The 18,554-nt window shown below is 37.3% G+C and overlaps 3 protein-coding genes across 7 annotated transcripts; 1 reads left to right on the forward strand and 2 right to left on the reverse strand.

Moving 5' to 3' along the window:
- The first annotated feature begins 478 nt into the window (after window positions 1-478).
- anpeplb (alanyl (membrane) aminopeptidase-like b) lies at window positions 479-11,834 on the forward strand. Its single transcript, XM_049724108.2, has 20 exons — window positions 479-1,176; window positions 2,349-2,491; window positions 2,588-2,718; window positions 3,126-3,246; window positions 4,236-4,390; window positions 4,589-4,702; window positions 4,885-5,028; window positions 5,133-5,198; window positions 5,641-5,706; window positions 5,809-5,957; window positions 6,529-6,608; window positions 6,759-6,889; window positions 7,218-7,273; window positions 7,368-7,515; window positions 7,713-7,801; window positions 8,266-8,382; window positions 9,442-9,609; window positions 9,747-9,887; window positions 10,224-10,287; window positions 10,618-11,834. Exons 1-20 carry the CDS (start codon window positions 572-574, stop codon window positions 10,768-10,770), a joined length of 2,841 nt encoding a protein of 946 aa, XP_049580065.1. The 5' UTR covers window positions 479-571; the 3' UTR covers window positions 10,771-11,834.
- On the reverse strand, window positions 11,619-15,069 carry arpin (actin related protein 2/3 complex inhibitor). The gene is made up of 6 exons (XM_049724138.1): window positions 14,884-15,069; window positions 14,482-14,557; window positions 14,068-14,200; window positions 13,401-13,607; window positions 12,953-13,116; window positions 11,619-12,775 (listed from the first exon to the last, which is right to left on the reverse strand). The coding sequence occupies exons 1-6, from the start codon at window positions 14,973-14,975 to the stop codon at window positions 12,767-12,769; spliced, it is 681 nt and encodes a 226-aa protein (XP_049580095.1). The 5' UTR covers window positions 14,976-15,069; the 3' UTR covers window positions 11,619-12,766.
- A 287-nt stretch (window positions 15,070-15,356) lies between these two features.
- Window positions 15,357-18,534, reverse strand: fam169b (family with sequence similarity 169 member B). Of its 5 annotated transcripts, none has more exons than XM_049724136.1 (8): window positions 18,400-18,534; window positions 18,174-18,188; window positions 17,967-18,096; window positions 17,770-17,872; window positions 17,578-17,663; window positions 16,741-16,903; window positions 16,324-16,506; window positions 15,357-16,093 (listed from the first exon to the last, which is right to left on the reverse strand). In XM_049724136.1, the coding sequence occupies exons 3-8, from the start codon at window positions 18,090-18,092 to the stop codon at window positions 15,948-15,950; spliced, it is 807 nt and encodes a 268-aa protein (XP_049580093.1). In that variant the 5' UTR covers window positions 18,093-18,096; window positions 18,174-18,188; window positions 18,400-18,534; the 3' UTR covers window positions 15,357-15,947. The 5 variants fall into 5 exon arrangements, with proteins under 5 accessions (XP_049580093.1, XP_049580091.1, XP_049580090.1 ...); XM_049724134.1 differs by lacking the exon at window positions 18,174-18,188 and adding an exon at window positions 18,262-18,317 and having other exon boundaries at window positions 17,967-18,120; window positions 18,400-18,520; XM_049724133.1 differs by lacking the exon at window positions 18,174-18,188 and having other exon boundaries at window positions 17,967-18,120; window positions 18,262-18,524.
- Window positions 18,535-18,554: the final 20 nt, after the last annotated feature.

Below are 18,554 nucleotides of genomic sequence, written 5' to 3' on the forward strand. Positions count from 1 at the left end.
TACTGGGGAGCCCCAAATGACTTACTAGATGTTTGACAAAAATGACATTTTAAATAAACCTATGTGCATACGTATATCTTTTTTTTTTTTAATTGAACCAATGTACAGAAGACTATTGTAATGTTTCAATGCTAAAATGCATTTATAAAAGATCCACTCCTCAACAAAAAAACATAACCCTAACCCAAACTCTTGGCATTTGAAGAGGTGTGTGTAGACTTTTCATAGCCACTGTAAGTTATAATGATCTAGCTGAGAAATGGGCTGTGCTAAGCTTCTTGAGAGTGTGTGTCTGGACCACAGGAACCACCTCCAGATGTTTGAGCACTATCTACGACAGCTCATTTACAACCTTCCAGACTGAATCATTTACTCTTTGCTCCTTATGTAATGTCCAGGTTAATGCTTAATCCAAACAGAGACTTGAGATAGTGGGGCCAAGCCCTATTTATGGGAGGGTGGTTACTTGGATGCAGATAAGGTTTTGCAGATCAGAGGTAAACAAGTACACAGATCTGTCAGAACAAGCTCAGCAAAGCAAGCGAACGGAGCCTCCGATCAAGCAGCCACCATGTCGAAGACCTCGACGTCCAAGGCCTTCGCCGCTGCTTTTGGGATCCTGACTGTGTCTGCCATTTCCAGCATTGTCACTATGGTCATTTTTTACGAAATCCAGATCGGACCGATGAATGCAACAGAAAGGCCCACCATCCCACCAACCCCTATGACCCCACCACCTGTCATGCGTTTGCCGACAAATCTTGTGCCTGACAACTACAAATTATTTTTTCATCTTGAGCTCTACTCCAGAATCATCGAGGAAGTTAATGTCACCACTCCAAACCAGACGATGCGGTTCACCGGTGAAGAAACGATACATTTTCATTGTGTTGAGAGAACACGGAGCATTTACCTCCATAGCCGAGACTTGAATGTTTATAATCCATCTGTGAAGAATGAAATGACAAAAGAGAAGATGGAGATAATTCATATAAAGAATCATATAAACGAAAGTGATTTCTTGGAGATCCAGTTAGAGGAGAACATGATGGCTGGAAAGAACTACAGCTTATATCTGGCATTCCAGGGAGAGATATCACAAAATCTTCAAGCTTTATATCTAAGCACATACGATGAAGAAGTTCCACATTTTGAAAATAACACAAATGGAGAGAGGTAAGTCTGAAAAAGATTTTGATTTATAAATCTGTTTAAATATAGTTCTTTAAATGTTTTTTCTTTTTAACTGATATAAATGGTCAAGGATAATTAACACGTTGACATAACAGTCTAAATATGTCCGCTCTACCGTATAACTCAGAGAAAACCAGTCAATAAAGGTGACTGAATCTATTTTGAAGGCAGATTAATTTGTTTTCGTTCAGGAGTCAGCCATCTTTTTGAAAGTGAGCGTTAGTTCCTGGCAACTGCCAAGTGGCGAATAAAGTTGGCTGCGTCCTTCTGAAATTTATTTTTGCTCAAATGACCTTTATTCATATGATTTTTATTTATGTAAATAAACAAATCTTTGATTTCTCAGTGAAGAATCCATTATCTCTTGTCGAGTTACATGGTGGATAGGATGGAAGATGAAATTCCAAATTTCAATGCTTGACATGGAAGACCTGAAGAAGGGGGCCTGAGTAGGGGTTACTTAAAAGTTAGTTCTTTAAAATTAACTATTGTTAAATTGGTAAAGGGGAATTTGTTGGTTGAACCAGTACACCGCCATTCCCGTTCCAAATGGTGCCGAAATCAGATTGACCTAACATAGTAAATTAATAGTTTGAAAAGTCATCGATTAGATGAAAACTTGTTCTGAAGTATAGCAACACACACTTTTGGATTATGTTATATTATTTTGTTTTGCTATACTTTGAAACAGCTTGAATATTTTAATTCGCTAACTAGGGAAGCCCATGTTCATTGTTCGTTAAAGAGAATGAGACATGTTTTATCACAGAGTAAGCTGCTATATACTTTATTTTATTCTGCTTTGCAATATTGTATAGTTAGTAGGAACTTGAGCAGCATCATAGCACTGCTGTTTCATTTACACATGAATGTATTAAGAGTTATAATATAATATACTGTATGTTGTGACTGAGCAAAATATTATGACTTGACTTAGATTCTAAGTCACTAAGATTTGAGTATGTTCTAAGTCTTAGAACATACTCAAAACAAGAGACGACAACTCAACTTGGTTGAAAGTTGGTAGTGACTCTACTTTACTTATTTCCACACTAGCTTGGGACTTGCTTCAACATTGAAGGTTACGATTTGAGACTTGGTTGTGACTTGTACACGTGACTTGTTGGTGAATATTAACCTTTTTTATTGCATAGATTTCTTGCCAGCACACTCCTTCAGCCAACAGCCGCCAGAAAATTGTTTCCTTGTTTTGATGAGCCGCAAATGAAGGCTGTGTTTGATGTGACAATCAAACATAGAAAAGACACGACGGCACTTGGAAATGAAGATACGAAAGGTGAATAAATACGATTTACAATCAGGTAAATGTAAACAAAGCAAACTATCGTTTTTTACACAATATACTTTGCACCCTCCCACCCTTTTCTTTTAGGCCCAGAACTTACAGAAGACTGGAAAATCACACAATTTTATCCGACACCGAAAATGTCCACCAACTTGTTGGCATTCACAGTTTCAGAGTTCACACCCATCAAATCAGAGCACGAACGCGTGACAATCAAGGTAAGTTTGCTTTGACTTTAAGACCCATTGAGTTGTTTTGCTGTGTTGACTGGCAGTGTTTTATTTCCCTTTTACTCAACCATTAGTTTAACGATTCATGTGGTCAAAAGTTTTACTACTTTTCTGTTATGGAAATAAAAACACGTGCCATTTTGGCATAACACTCAATGTGCAGCTTCAGAAAATCAGTTAATTATAAATCAAAATTACTCAGTTGGACCACAAAAATAAAACAGTCTGTATTTAATGGTTTAATTCTCAACACATTAAGATAATTATTTGTTATTGATGAATTTGCTGTCTTTAATAGAAGGGCATCAACAATTTTGTGCATGTGTGTAAATGTTTCAGTTGAGGATAAAAACGAAACAAGACCTCATGTGCCCTTAATGATTTTTTTCATGCAGATATATGCTCGGCCAGAGGCGACTGATGCTGGGTACACTCAATATGCAGCAAATGTTACCGGAAAGATTCTCAAGTTCTATGAAAACCACTTTGGAATCAATTACATTCTGAAAAAGCTTGGTAAGAATTTATGCAATGTCTTGATGGATCAAATTCAGTGTGTGTCTACAATGCCAATCAAATGTTTTTATGAAATATGAGTTATTTTATTTTGGTGGCTATTTTTCTAATTTTGAAGTCAGACTAAAAGTTCAGTCCCCACTTCCACACTTGAGGTGCGTTCATTGGCCAATCACAAAGTAGGACATATCAAAATTACATAGAAAAGACTCTTTTAATGCACCAAATAGCGATGACTAATACTTGTTATTTATTTGATGCACCAAAATCATAACAGCCCTATGTAAACTCAACTGCTCTGAGATACTAGCTGTGTGTTTAGTCTGCTTGGGGTGGCTCCTCATTTTGTGACATCACAAAGTGAGCACCGGTTAGGGGATGTTTTGAGCAAGGAATTAGCGTTTTAACATGGCTAAAAGGTCAAAATGTTAATCTAGCATGATATAGCTCCTTTAAAGAGGTATGAAACAGCAAAATATCTACATGCAACACTTTCTTTTTAATAATCTCTGCAAGTGTTTACATTTTCAAATGGTTACTTACAACAGTTCTGTGTCAGGGCGACCAAATGCAGCTTGGACCAGGGTTTACTGGAGAAAACAAACTAACAGACTCGGCAAACTGACATGGTTTAACAAAACATGAGGACTGACCGACAGGGACGTGAAACAAAAGACGTGAATCAAAAAGACAACAGGAACCAAAAAGACATCAAGACAACAACAACACACACATAATGACCCGAAAGGTCGTGAGGGGCAGACAGGACTTATATACACGACAGGTAACAAGAGGCAGGTGAGAATATTCACACTTAATCATGGAGGGGAGGGGCGAGCACACAGACAGTAACCATGACAACAAACACATAGTAACACGGCTGGTGACGAGACGTGACATTTTGGGAAATCACAATGTTTGATCATTGGTAAACCTTTCTGGAAACAAAACACTTTGCAGATATTTATTATGTCTAATCATTCCCCCAGATCAAATTGCACTGCCAGATTTATCTACTGCAGCGGTGGAAAACTGGGGACTGATAACATATCAAGAAGGAGCCTTGCTGTATGAAGAAGGCGTGTCATCCCTGTTGCACAAAGAAAAAATCTCTCATCGCATTGCACATGAACTGGCGCACCAGGTTAGTTAAAAAACAAAAAAGGAATTCATGAAATATTTTAGCTTCCCTTCCCTACCACACTCATCAAATTTTCCACACCAAATCATGCCACGCCACAAGTAAATAAGAAAAGCCTCATTTACTTTTTTTGTCAGTGTCCCATTTTGACATATGCGTTCAATGCTTCAGTACTCGAAATTGCACCTCTTTTGCTTGCAGTGGTTTGGAAATCTTGTGACAATGAAATGGTGGAATGAAGTTTGGCTAAAGGAAGGCTTTGCCACCTACATGTCAATCTTGGCATTGGGCAACGTTGAACCTACATTTCAAGTTGTAAGTTCCGATTTCTATACAATGTACAGTACAAGATTGATTTGAGAATGGGAAGGTGAAAGAATAAACTCGGGTGCGTCTGGTTTTATAAATATGTTGCCATTTTTATTGTCTGTTTTGATCCCTTCTTATTAGTCTTTCATTGAGGCAGTATTATTTGATGTGTTGTCTGTCTCCACCAGAGAGAAATGTACATCATGAGTGAACTTCATACAGCACTTGAGCAGGATGCATTGGCTTCTTCACATCCTCTTAGTGTACCACCTGACAACGTCGAGTACGCTCCAGAAATCATTCAGATGTTTGATGATATATCCTCCTACAAGGTATGCTCAAATGAGTAGAAAACAAATACAGATGTCATCTTTTTTAGTGATGAAACTGTACTTTTGATATTATTATTCATATGACTTATTTATTCATACTGTAGGGAGCAGTTGTGCTGAGGATGCTGGCAGATGCTGTGGACCAAAGAGTTTTCGACGACGGGATTAGAGTAAGTGTTGACATAACCTCGTTTGATTCAGGAGGAGTTGTAGCCTAATTGTTGTATGTCTGTGGCATGACCCATTTGGCTGTCAAAAATACATTTCTATTCTCTCAGACTTGAAAGAAAAGAAAATTATCTGCTGGGACGCAAACACTTTTTTTTTTTATGTGTAGCAGTAGTTGACTAATCAATCAGTTTTGATTTCAAAACAAATTTGAAAAATTGGTCCAGTTCACTTGATGTCACCTTTGCTAAGACATCACCCTTCTTTCCACACCTTCATCCTCAACTAACGACCATTCAAACCATCAATAAAATGTTATTTCTGTAAATAATGTCTGAGAGGAAAGCAAAACAAACCTCATGGTAGATCATGACAAAAAAAACTTCTGATCTTGCTGGCATAATTGTAATGTAATGTTTTTTTTTCTCCCTTTCATCGTTCCAGATGTATCTCAGTAGCTATAAATATGGAACTACTGACCAAGATGACCTTTGGAAATGTATACAAAAGGCAAGTTAACAAAATCAAAAAAAAATTTTTTTGAAACTATCATGTTACAAACCCTACCCTGAGGAAAAGCATCTTTTAGAATGTCATTTTCCATGCGTTCAGTTTGTTGTTGAGGACGTGAGTCACATTAAAGTTGCCGAGGTGATGGGCACATGGACCAATCAAAATGGATATCCTGTTATTACCATCAATACTACAAATGGTGAAGTCAACCAGAAGCAGTTCCTCTTCAACAGTGCTTTGGACTCCAGGTATGTCATGTTTTACATTTCCTGGCAAAACAGATAATTACTTCACAAGTAACTCAAATAGCGGAAGATAAATCACATAAATCACCAACATTGAGCATCACAGCGATAGTTTCAGTTAAAAGCAGACGTCTGATCACATTTGAAGTAAACGTAAAGAAAATTTCACCATCTCTAGTTTGAGTAATGTGATTACTGTGCCAATCTGAAGTTTCCTGACTGGAAGTGTGAGATATTTGATACAAATCATGATATTAAAACTCCCTGCCTCTTTATTATTTCATCACTTGTACGAGTGAGTGCATCTGACATGTTACGGTTAATTTGACTACTCACAATATACTTGGTTAGAACCGATTACTGCAAGAGTGATCTCCAAATTTTCCACATTATTCATTTTGTAACATGTTAGCAGTGTGGATCAACCCTAAGTCATTTTTTAAAGACCGTAACGGTAACTATTACCTAATATTGCTTGATCTGCAAATTATATCAGGACTGCCTCCAGTTTAGTTGGCTCATTTTACTAACCAGGAAAGACTTCTCATTACTACCTGTTCTTTTGACATCTCAGTCATTTGTGGCATATCCCAATCCGAGTGATGTCAAATACATCAGAAACTAGTTTCCTCTGGCTGAAGACCAGAAGAGCAGGTAAGAGAACAGCAAATATTTTTTTTTCTTCCCCCCCAAAAAAAATCTAACTCAACGATCAGAATGGAACAATTACAAATTTAGACTTGAGTGTACCTTATTTATCAGTCTGTTGTAGAACTTGAAGAATCTTATCTTCTCCCCTCCCAGTTAAAGACCAATTCCTTTCTAAGCGCGGAGAGTGGATCCTTGTAAATGTCAACTGTAATGGATATTATCGGGTCAATTACAACCCAGAGAATTGGGAAAAACTCCTGAATCAGCTGGAATCAAACCCGAATGTGAGTACGAAGCCAACGTGGCAAATCATAATAGAACTACGTAGTAATCATTGTAGCCTGTCTATGTTATATTTAGATTTGAAAATTATGAGTGAGAATGAGTATGTAGTATTTAGCTTCAGATATTTGTTAAACAGAAAATTATGACTGTCAGTTGGAATACTCTTGAGCAAGGCACCAGACTAACGTAGGTATAGTTTATGTAGCCCCTAATACAGGGTTGCAGGTTCAATAGCTGTTCCTCGTGGCTCCCTTTGAATTGTTCCAAAAATCTTTTACACAGCAATCATGTGTTTTTGTGCGTCTCATCTTGTTTTTTGCTTTCTAGCGCATTCCAGTGATGAACAGAGGGCAGCTCATTGATGATGCATTTCATTTGGCAAGGTATTATTGCTTTTTTTTTTTTTAAATCTGACTATTGACGTATTTGGTCAACGCAACCACATTGTTCCTTCACTTTGCTAAATTTTTCTTTTAGGGCCAAAATGGTCAATGTGACTCTGGCTCTGAAAACAACGTGGTTCCTTCGCAATGAGAAAGCTGACATACCCTGGGAGTCCGCAGTTCGCAATCTTGAGTACTTTGTCCACATGTTTGACCGTTCCGAGGTGTATGGACCCATGCAGGCATGTTTCATTATGTTCCATTATGAGCAGTTCAATTACTTACTAAACATTCATAACATCACTATTCGCCACATTTTTGTTGTCTTTATCACTGATATATTTACCAGTGACATAAAAATATTTGTTGGCTATAAAATCAAACAATAAAATTGTGCTTGAGTAACATTCCAAGGTTGGAACCATGCACTCTGTTTCAGGCCTATCTTCGGGCGCAAGTTAAAAACTTGTACAGTTACTACAGAAACTTCACAGACAACTCTGAAATTCCAACGAGCCAATCCTTACAGTAAGGAAATATTTCCCTTGCACTAATTTGTATTTTGATCAGTTTAATATTCTGTATGTAGTTTAGCAAGCACATTAGTATTCATCATATATATATATATTAAATTTCATTTTCGTTTCTTATTTAAAAAAACAATAACAATAATAAAATGAGAATTATTGGTAATTGATGCATTAGATAATTTTTCTGTCATAGCCCATGGTATAGTTCTTTAGCCTGAAGGTTTTAACCTTGCCATCATTTTGTTAAAGGTTCATTACCCATAAAAGTCGGTAAGTAGGTAGGGAGGGAGGTTGTAGAGGTGCCTGGGTTGGTAGGAAGACATGCTGACCTTCTGATGGTTTGAGAAATCAAGTATAATAGCACAACAATGGGCAAAAAACACCTGTTATGCTGTTGATATTTGCCAAAAGAATGTTAACTGATCACTTTCGCAAAGAAATAATACTGGGTTTCATTTCAAGGCACAACCAGATCACAACCATTGATTTGGCTTGTTCCAATGGACTCGAAGAATGCACTGAAATGGCCACGTTGATGTTTGACAAGTGGATGAATAGCAATGATACCAACATCAACAGGTATGAACACACAAGGCTAATAAATAATTAAATGTGGTGGTGATCTTAATTGTGTAGATTGTTATTGTGTGATTTTAGTCTCTAGCGATGGTTTAAGAAAGAAAAGTATTATTTTTAGGCCGGTGACTAATTGTCAAAAAGATCTTTTGTTTTTGACATACCCGCACCTAACAATGTTTTTCCTCATCTGTAAAATCTGTCATATACAAAATGGTTTAAAATGCTAAGAATAATTTACTGCAAACTTTGTTAAATTTAGAAATATTTCTATACATCTCAAACCTACAAAAAAATATAATTACATATTGGTCATATGAATGTGATCAAGGCAGGGTGACCAAAGTTGCATACGTGTGTCATTTTATTGAAAGGATTATCAAATCCAAAGTTCAAAAATACTGTCAACTTGTCTTCTGTGTGTGCTATTGCCAAGCCATAAACCTCAGTTAGGCACATGATTATATTTTTAATCTTTGTTTCCATGGTAACTGTATAATATCATGTGTCAGATGAAAGTCTAATTTATTAACTGTATTTAACCAAAAAACACTTGCTGAGGTTGATCTTACACTAAGAACAAGATTCTGAAAGGCGCTAGTAATTATTATTTTGTGTAATCTACATCCCAGACCTTTAGGAACATAAGAATTAAGTTGGGAACAACAAACTTCTAAACTTTGACTTGTATGAGAATTCAGTTTAGAACGACTGGAACAACTTGTGTCATAATACGAATAAGTTCCTTTCCCAGCTTTATCTTATTATCATATTTTGTTATTTTTGACCCCATAAGTTGATATTTGTTGAGGCAACACAAGTAAACTCACAGGAAAACTACTTTTGTCTGCAATTCTCAAGATGAAATCAAATCAGTGTGACCTCTGATTAGCATTTGACTTCAGATTTATGACACCTAGTGTTCCAAACTGGATTAACTTTAGGACAGTTGAATTCCAAGATTCCAATTTCTTGGATTTTCCAAAAATCCATAGAAATATATCAGAAAACAAAGCATCCCGAAAATTGCAATAATGTTTCATGTGTGTTTGTGTGACTCAGCATTCACCCCAACTTGCGGTCAGTCATCTACTGCCAAGCTCTGGCCGCTGGGGGGGAAAAAGAGTGGGAGTTTGCTTGGGATAAGTTCCTGACCACGAATAAAACCTCAGAGAAAGACCAGCTTCGTAAAGCGCTGTCGTGCACCAAGAAGATCTGGCTTCTAAGCAGGTGAAGCTAACAGTGGCGTTCAAACTCGATGATGTTAAATACGATAAAAGCTTTAATAACATCATCTTATTTTATTACAGCCGCACCTTTAGATAAGTTAAATTCCACATTAAAGAGAAGTCTTGGTTATCTTGCAGATACCTGGAGTACACTTTGGACCCTGAGAAGATACGACTGATGGATGTTACGCCTACTATTAATTACATTGCCTCAAATGTGGCGGGACATGGATTGGCCTGGGATTTCATTCGAGCAGAATGGGACTACGTTAGTCAGAGGTTGGTATTCGTCAATAATCTGTGTTGTCATAATGTGTCACAACATAAAATGGAAGCTGACCACTTGCCCATTTACATCGGCCACTGAAGTGAGCAGTTCCTCGAACAAACAGCTGCCATAAATCTTATAATCCACAGTGGCTTGTTTAAATGAGTTGTCATCTCGCGCAAAGGTCATGAATTGTAATCAGACCTTATCTTGATTTCTTTCTCATGAAACCCACAAGGAACATTTCATTTCAAACGCTATGATAGTAATGACATAATCCAGCTCTCCAATTTACAGTTCAAATATTTTCAGCATTACAATTACATTTTGTTATTGTATGTCACCAGTGATGGAGCCAAGCTGATCGAGGGAGTGGCCAAGAGGTTCTCGTCAGAGTTCGAACTGGAGGAGGTAATTTACCATGACGCCGAAACAAACATCTCATAACCCACAAGTCATCAGATGAGTCTCTCGACCGGCTGTCATTACTATTGGGTTTTATTGATATGACGTAAAATGCAATTTTCTTTTTCATCAACAAAGTTGGTTGGTGTGACAAAATATTGAAGCAACATGCTCATTTTTTTTGTCTCACCAACAAGGCACAATAGGAGCTTAAGGGTTGCCTTGGGTTTCTTTTTGAATTGTTCCTGGTTCCTATTTACCCATTGCTTGGTTTGAGCCTTAGGATAAATTTTAGCTGATGACCTGAAAAATATCCATCCTTTTGAACCTCTGCAGTTGAAGGCTTTTGGCGCAAAGAATGAGACTTCTGCTGTTTCTGGAGCTGTGGAGCTGGCAATTGAGCAGGTCAAAGTCAACATCCAGTGGGTCAGCGAGAACAAGGATACCGTACGGGAATGGTTTCGAAGCAAAACCAATTACGACATTTAGCATTTGTTCGGACGTGTTAGATGGTGGGGGGGCATCTTTGAAAGACCTTCCTCTGCTACTAAATTCAGAATGTAAAAACTCTGAAGACAAGTCCAACAAAATGGATGAATGATCTAACTGATGCACTTTTCTAAAACCCAATTCCAGAGATGATTACAGAAATTAAACATACCATAATTTTCGGACTATAAGTCGCGTTTTTTTTTTTCCATAGTTTGGGTGGGAGGGCGACTTATACTCAGGAGCAACTTATATATATATTTTTTTCACAAATTCACATCACTTGATCACTTCACATGTTGCTATCGTTTAGCCTGTTGTTGCTCGTTCATGACTGTTCTTGGTGTGGGATTTTGTCGAATAAATTGCCCCCCAAAATGCGACTTATACTCCGGAGCGACTTATATATGTTGTTTTCACTTTTTGGGGCATTTTATGGCTGGTGCGATTATACTCCGGAGCGACTTATAGTCCGAAAATTACGGTACTCCTTTCTGCTAAACACAGCAATCAATAATTTTTATTTATCGAAAATACATTATTCAAATGCAATGGAAGAAATGAATACTGCTAATGTCCAAGTCCATCAGAGCCAAAGAACACTCTAACTAGGTTATAGAATACTTGTTTTAGATAACCAAGATGTTTGTTGTAATAATGTGACCAAATAATTTGTGTACAAGGCAGAAACTGAGTTCTTCTGATCAATGGAGTGCCATCAGAACTTATTGGAATATTGTGGTCAGTGGTATCTCCAATGTACAAGTTCAAGCGACTTATTCCATAGAGCATGTGTTGACCAAAAACATCCCATTGAGTTGAGAAGTACAAAGGAATGCAAAGAATGATGACAGTATGTGCTATTTGTTTATTGTTTACATTATTGCAGTGTTTTAGTAAAAAAGCTAAATATTTTGTACATTTAAAGGCAAGAATTGGATACATTTGTGTTTACGTATGTTTGTAGTTATAGATGACAAGAAAAGTGGGGACTACTCACCGACAAGTGATGTATACTAAATAAAGAGTTGAAGAAAAATAAAATGACAGTAAATGAAAGGGAATGAGTATCGCATGTCAATTTATTTTACATTCTGCCCTTTTACGACAATGAATCACGAACTAAGCTGATAAAGTCAAATTCAAGTTAATGTTCTGAAAATTAGTTAATTCATACGCTGTTTGTTTTTCCCATTTTCACTGTGGCAAGTGCTTTGCAGCTGTTGTAAAATTTGCTGTATTTACTATAAAGTTTTATTTTATTGTTTTTGTAAGGGATTTAAAGAGTGTAGTTTCACATATGTAATTGAGGAGACAAAGCTGACGTGAGAATATTTATATTATAACTTTCTGTTATACAGTAAATCAGGGACATGTGGTCAATGGAGGTAAAAATTTGAATAACTAATGATAGACAAATAACATTCTTTTCTATTTCAGTTATCGGTCATGTGAAGAGCAAGGCCAGAACTTAAACATCTGCCTTGAACATAAGGAAAATAAACATATAAACTACTTTTATTACCGGATTGCGCAATGGCAACGGGTGGATAAATTGATGGGCACTAGCTTATTTAAGACGTTTGTGCCATTGTTGCCGCCAACAGTTTTGGCCGTGGAAAATTTGAAGTCTGAAGTCATGTATGTATTTGGAAGTGTTAATAGAAGAGGAAAACGATGCATAATTCGATTTTAGGTAGTATGCTGGAATTTAAGCCTACTTTCTAATGCAACGTGACCAAATATGCACAAAAGAAGCAGAGCAAGTCAAACAACAGAGCTTGTGTAGGTGACCAAATCAAAACCAGATCTTGTCGGTTTTACTCAGAGAGAAAAAATCAGTCTTACTTTGTAAGTGCAAAGGAACGATTCAAGCCAAGGCCACACATGCAACAAGTTTGGTTTCTGGTGGGGGAACCGAAGCAATCTGATCCAAGACATCGAGCTGAAGTTCAATCTGGAGATGGGTCAAGAGCTCGAAGCTACAATCTTCTCTTTAGTCATCCTAAGGATCAAAATGGTGAGCTTTTTAAAACCTTTAGTAGCGTTTGCATTATATCCGATCTTTACTGTTCCATAACCATGACTCATGATATAAAAACTATTTTGCTCTTTCCACTGTTCTTGCAGTAAACACTGTACGTGTGTCTGAATTAGGTTTATTTTGAAATTGTGCCCTCACCCATTCATCTTCCTGCGATCCCTCTCCTTCACCTCCAGGCTTCTGGGCGTAATCTGCTCCGGCCTTGTTGGCCATAATCTTGTCTGTCCACGATGCTCCGGTCTTCTCATCTCCAGCAAAGTTACATTTGGACACTGTGCCACCCTCTACTTTAGCTAAGGAGACTAAAAATAGCAAAAAAAGGTGCGAAGTGAAGAAAAGAGAGTTGGTCTTAAAAGAGTGTGAATAAAATACCCATCTGGCCAAACATAAATTAGTAAATTGAAAAGGATTTTTAAATCATCGTATTTTGTTTTTATTTACATTTGACACCATTTCCCAACTTCAACCGAACCCGGTGAAATTTGTTTTATTTGCTTTTTACTGAGTTTTGGCACTAGTATAACATGCATGTTACATAATTGTGGCCATTTTCTTCATCAATGACTTGAATATTATAGGTACTCACATATAAAGGGGCTGTTTCCTCTCGTCTTCAGTCGAATGTCTGTTTCAGTCTCCAGCTCTGTTTTGTCCATCTCACATTCAGGGTACCAGAAGGCCCATGTGCCGTCAGGTCTGTACTTGTCAGTTATTTTCACCAGCTCGGCTTTACGTATCAGTGCTGAAAGCTGCTCCTCTGACAGTATGTCCGACTCCCCTTTAGCTTCCACTTCTACATATAAATAAACGGAGACATGATTTACCTCCAAATAATTCTGGGCAACTTTGTTACATCAGTGCTTATTAAACTGGGAGTGCATTTTTAAATGCAGAGTATAATTTTAAGGATAAGGTCTTAAAATGTTTCTTTGTTGTTTTTGGTGGTGTTGTTGTGCCATTTATATAATGGTCAATATTTACCTTTAATAATAGTGCTAATAAACTACGACTACTTCTATTGTTAATAAATAATAACAACAATAATAGTGAATAAGAGTGATCACGAGTCGGATTCTATGGTGTTTTGAGAGTTGCTGCAACCCAATTCTGCCTCATGGGAAGCCCCGCCCTAAGTTTTCCAAGTTGGCAGATTGATTAAATATCCCATTTGAGGAAATGCTGAATGATGAACGTGACAAAATTAATGAAAATAGAAATATTGATCATGTTAGTATCTGTTGGTCTTTACTTACTGTAGGAGGACATGAGGAAGCCTGTGTTGACCTTTTTGGTGTCACTGAAGTTTGGTTCAATCTCCTTCCCACTTGAGTCATACTTCCTTCGATGGACGCGTTTAGGTTTGATATACAGTACGTAGTAACGAACCTGCCAAAAGAAAAAATATATACAGTTCGTAGTAACGTATCTGCCATATGAAAAAAATATATTTCTGTTGAACTGCACAGATTGATTCAACTTCTGACTTTTGCAATAACTTTGATTGGAGGAGAAAACACAAAACACGCATGGTAAATAGTTCTGTTTTTAAAAATTTCTAGAGATAAATTTCTTAATGACAATTTGACAATGGGGTTACTAATCTCCCAAGATAGATTTTTATATTAGATTTTATTTTATATTATCATCAGTAAGTATCCAACCAATACCTTCTGATTGTTGACATCAGTCAGCACATGTCTTGAAACATCAACAAGGATTCCTTCAAGAATCACTCCAGGACCACTGTAAAACAAAACAGTAGCCATACATATAATCACAATATAAACAATATTCGAATAATTTGTAGCATTTAATCAACCAATCAGCGTCCGGAGCGACGGGAAGCCGCACGCTCTTAAATCAGCGCTGTACAAGTATGCCCCCTAGTGGATGCCAACACTCAAATTCCATAACGACACTCCAGAAATGCTTTTCCTAGATTTCCTGTCCGATGATAAACACGAATTAATTATATTTCTTTAACAAGATCCGAACATTTTCTCCCTTGGTTGCGTCGTTACAACGGGAAAAACACTGTGTGGATTTGCTAAATTGCATACGTCACCTACCTTTCATGAGAGCCGGGTGACCACACACTGTCACATTTCTCATTGTGCACTGGTTTGTTTTTTAAAGATGTGTTATGATAAATACGGCTCATTTTCCACAGATTATTCAGTACAGTTCAATATGTGGTCCAGAAATTCCCGTCGGTGTTTTTCCTGAAACTGACATTTCCGGTTCCTCCCACATGCATGTGCGCTTGTTTTTAAACATTGTACGTACCGTAGTTCTTGTATGGTGTCCAATTTAGTAACAAAAAATGTGTTGCTATTTTGTAAATTGAGAGAGTAAGGGGGAACCCCATCTATGCAAGCATTGAGGCCTCCATGGAATCTAAAAGTAGAAAAAAAAATATTAAAAGTCACAATGTGAAAAGACTAGATTGCATGTGGTTAAAATAAATGTTAATTTTTAAAAGACTATTAATTAAAACAATATTGTTGTTTTTCTAAAGATTTCAAAACACTTCCTTAAAAAAATGTGCGTGTGTGGGGGATGTATCCTCCAAATTTTCTGTTATACTTCACATAGAACAAATATTACACATTATTACTTTACACGTTGTACTCACAAGGAAATATTGAAGTTTAGTGTATTTTTTTTTATTTGGGGGACAGACATTAGTTGATACCCAACTATTTTACAAGCAAATCAATGTACATTTTCTATGCCCCTTTAAAACAATGATGAAAAAATAGTGAATAGTATACAAACAGGATTGATAAATCTCAGGTACTACACTGGTGATGAACCCAGGTTAAGAACCACTGATGTAGGAGGAGTACATTTCACCAGTTTTGATAGCAATCTCATTTCTTCTCAATTTTTTCACCCATCTCATCTGTTTTGTGCTGGGTGTTCTCTGCTCCTCAGCTTGGTTTGACATGACTCCTGAAGGAAGAACTAACATGGGCTGGCAACCTATCAAGCTCATTCGTGTCAGTAAAACGGATAGATGCAAGAAACCGTAAATCAAACAGTTATGATAGCTCAAACAAAGGAACTTCTACCAACTTGTAGAAGATACAAGATATATGAACCCAGTCTTGGATCAAATGAGGTTTCCTACTCAGCCAACTTGTTCTCCACTGTGCACATAGCGGGATAGTTGGATGTTGAGCCAGATGTTTCGCTGTTGAGTCCATGCACCCGGAGCCTCGACTTCATACAGACGATCTCTCTGATCTTCATTCAGTTGCAAAAAGTGCCTACACACTTAAAACAGAAGTATTTTGTTTCAAAATGCATGAAATGATTGCCTTTTTTCTAAAAAAAAATAAAAATACAACGCATACAATGCCACTAAGCTTCTCACTGGAGTTAACCTTCAACATGAATGAGTTAAAATAACTATCCGTAATCTTTTTTGGTTTATATGCTGCTGCCCTTAAATGGCAAATTTTAAATTGTGTTTTTCTGGGGGTTACACTAGAAAATGCTCTAACCTGCAACCATGCTGGCTGAAAGTGGCACACTGATTCCCAGTACCTCCTCGCTGGGGAAGGAGGAGCAGAAGTCACTCAGCATCTTAAGGCCCAGTCCTCTCCTCCGCCAGCTCGTCCTCACCAGGATAGTGTCTAGAACAGGAACCAGGTAGCAGCGACTACTCCAGCTGTCGCAGAGACTACCTGAAAAAACACACAGATGGGATTGACTCAAGTGTGTACAGCATTAAAGATATTCGAAACAAGTCCAAATATTTTTTGGCCTATATGTAGTCTGAAAGGCTCAATCCTATTTTTTTTTTCCAATCCAACCTGGGTCACTTACATATGTGGTCCTATATCGGACACTGTGTAAAGTCCACCCATGAACTCAGCACAAAAATAGTGCCCAGATGCAACAACGTTTTAGTATGATACCCTTGTGCTTGACGGTGTAGAAGCCGACTGCTTGGCCATCTCTCCACAGCAATTTGGCGCTCTCCGTGCGTGGGTGCAGGGAGAAGAGTGCTTCTTCCTGTGACGGCCTCTCCACGACTTGACTCAGCAGGAATATAATGAGCCTCTCCATAAGTGACTGAACCTAAAGAAAACAGGTCGCCCAAATGTAAAACAGTACTTTGTGTTTCTTTGTTGGTCTGAAAGCATTTTTGACTTTTGAAGATCTTTTGAAGATCTTGAACACTACCGTGCTGTCACCGTTACCTGATTCAGCAAGATTGGTGGTGGACCAGGTTTTGAGACATGAATATTTTCTATGGTTGATGTATTGTGGCAGCTGCTTTGATACATATCCAAACATAATTACTGCAACTCTCTAACTTTAAAATTAAGCCTTATCAAAATGAATAGTACCACGTTGCAGAAAGTTTCTTGAGAAACATGAACTAAAATCACCACATCATTCTTTTTAGCAAAGCTCCAATTGGAAACATTTGAATCCTCAAATTCTAAAACAGTGATTTTTTTTTTCATGTTTAAGTCATTCATTTTGAGATTCAGAAATTCAGCGTTTCATCTGCATGTAAAATATATAAATATGTTTGGGGGCCTTTATGTAATTCCTCACTCTTAGTTTTTTCTCTTTGCAACAATTGAATAAAAATTACAACATAAACAGTAAATGTGTCTAGGTTTTCCAGATTGTTCATGACCAGGATCAAAGTTTAAGTTTCAGTTTCCTCAAAATAACCATATGCATTCAATACTGTCGTAGAGGCACATATATAAATATATCAAATATGAAAGTGGGATTACTGGCAGCAAGTCAGTTCTTGTTTTGCAGGATGTCCGTAAAACGTCATTCACACGCCACCAACTTCCATGCAAGTATAAGGCCACCACTAGAAGGCAAATGGACAGCAGGGAGCGTCAGAGGGAGTGTGTATGCATGTTTTTTTTTTTTTTTTCATGTTTGTAATATGTCTGTGTGAGAATGTGTGATCATACCTTGAGCTGGATCATCAGGTGGATGAAGTGACAATAATGAACATCTAGCTTGGTCATCTTCAAACAGTTGCAACCATTTTATGTTATTTGCTGTTATTTGCAACTAATTGGAAAGACAAAGTATAGGTTCCTTGAAAACATGGACATAATTTTGCTTGAGGTAAAATGTCTATCATACAATACATGACAATATAGACCTTAGATGTGCTGGATGACTGAAACCATTCATGACCTTCAGGTCTGGATTCAAGCGACAAAAGATATTGTTCAGATGCTGACGTCAGGTCAGTTTCATCGACAGGTGGAAGGTCTACAGGGAACATCTTCCTGCACAGAATGTAGACGTGGAGTCTACATTGTGGACAACAAAAATAACAAGCATTCAATTAATACAATCAACTAACCTCCAACCCACCTCCCTTCAATGTTCATTTGAGCCACCATAATAATTCATATAAAACACAAAGATAACATTTTTAAATTCATAATGACCTCTTCAGTCAAATAAGCGCTTGTGATTCATTCATACGCCTGTCAGTGAACTTTGTCTTGCGAACGTCAAACAGAAAGCAGATTTCATGCAAAACAAATTCTTTGAAACAATCACTCAGCAAAGGCAAGATAACCTACTTTCCGTCAGACTTAGCTGTGACAAAAAACGAAGGACTGTCATGCTATTTTTAACAAATACTGTACTTCCTTGACACAACACTACAGTCAAGCGAGGAAATGAACTTGTGAAAAACCTAAAAGGCTTGAACAGGAAAAAACAAACCGGAAATGCT

The sequence above is a fragment of the Syngnathus scovelli genome, chromosome 6 (genome assembly GCF_024217435.2).
Source record: "Syngnathus scovelli strain Florida chromosome 6, RoL_Ssco_1.2, whole genome shotgun sequence".
NCBI classification, from domain to species: Eukaryota; Metazoa; Chordata; class Actinopteri; order Syngnathiformes; family Syngnathidae; genus Syngnathus; species Syngnathus scovelli.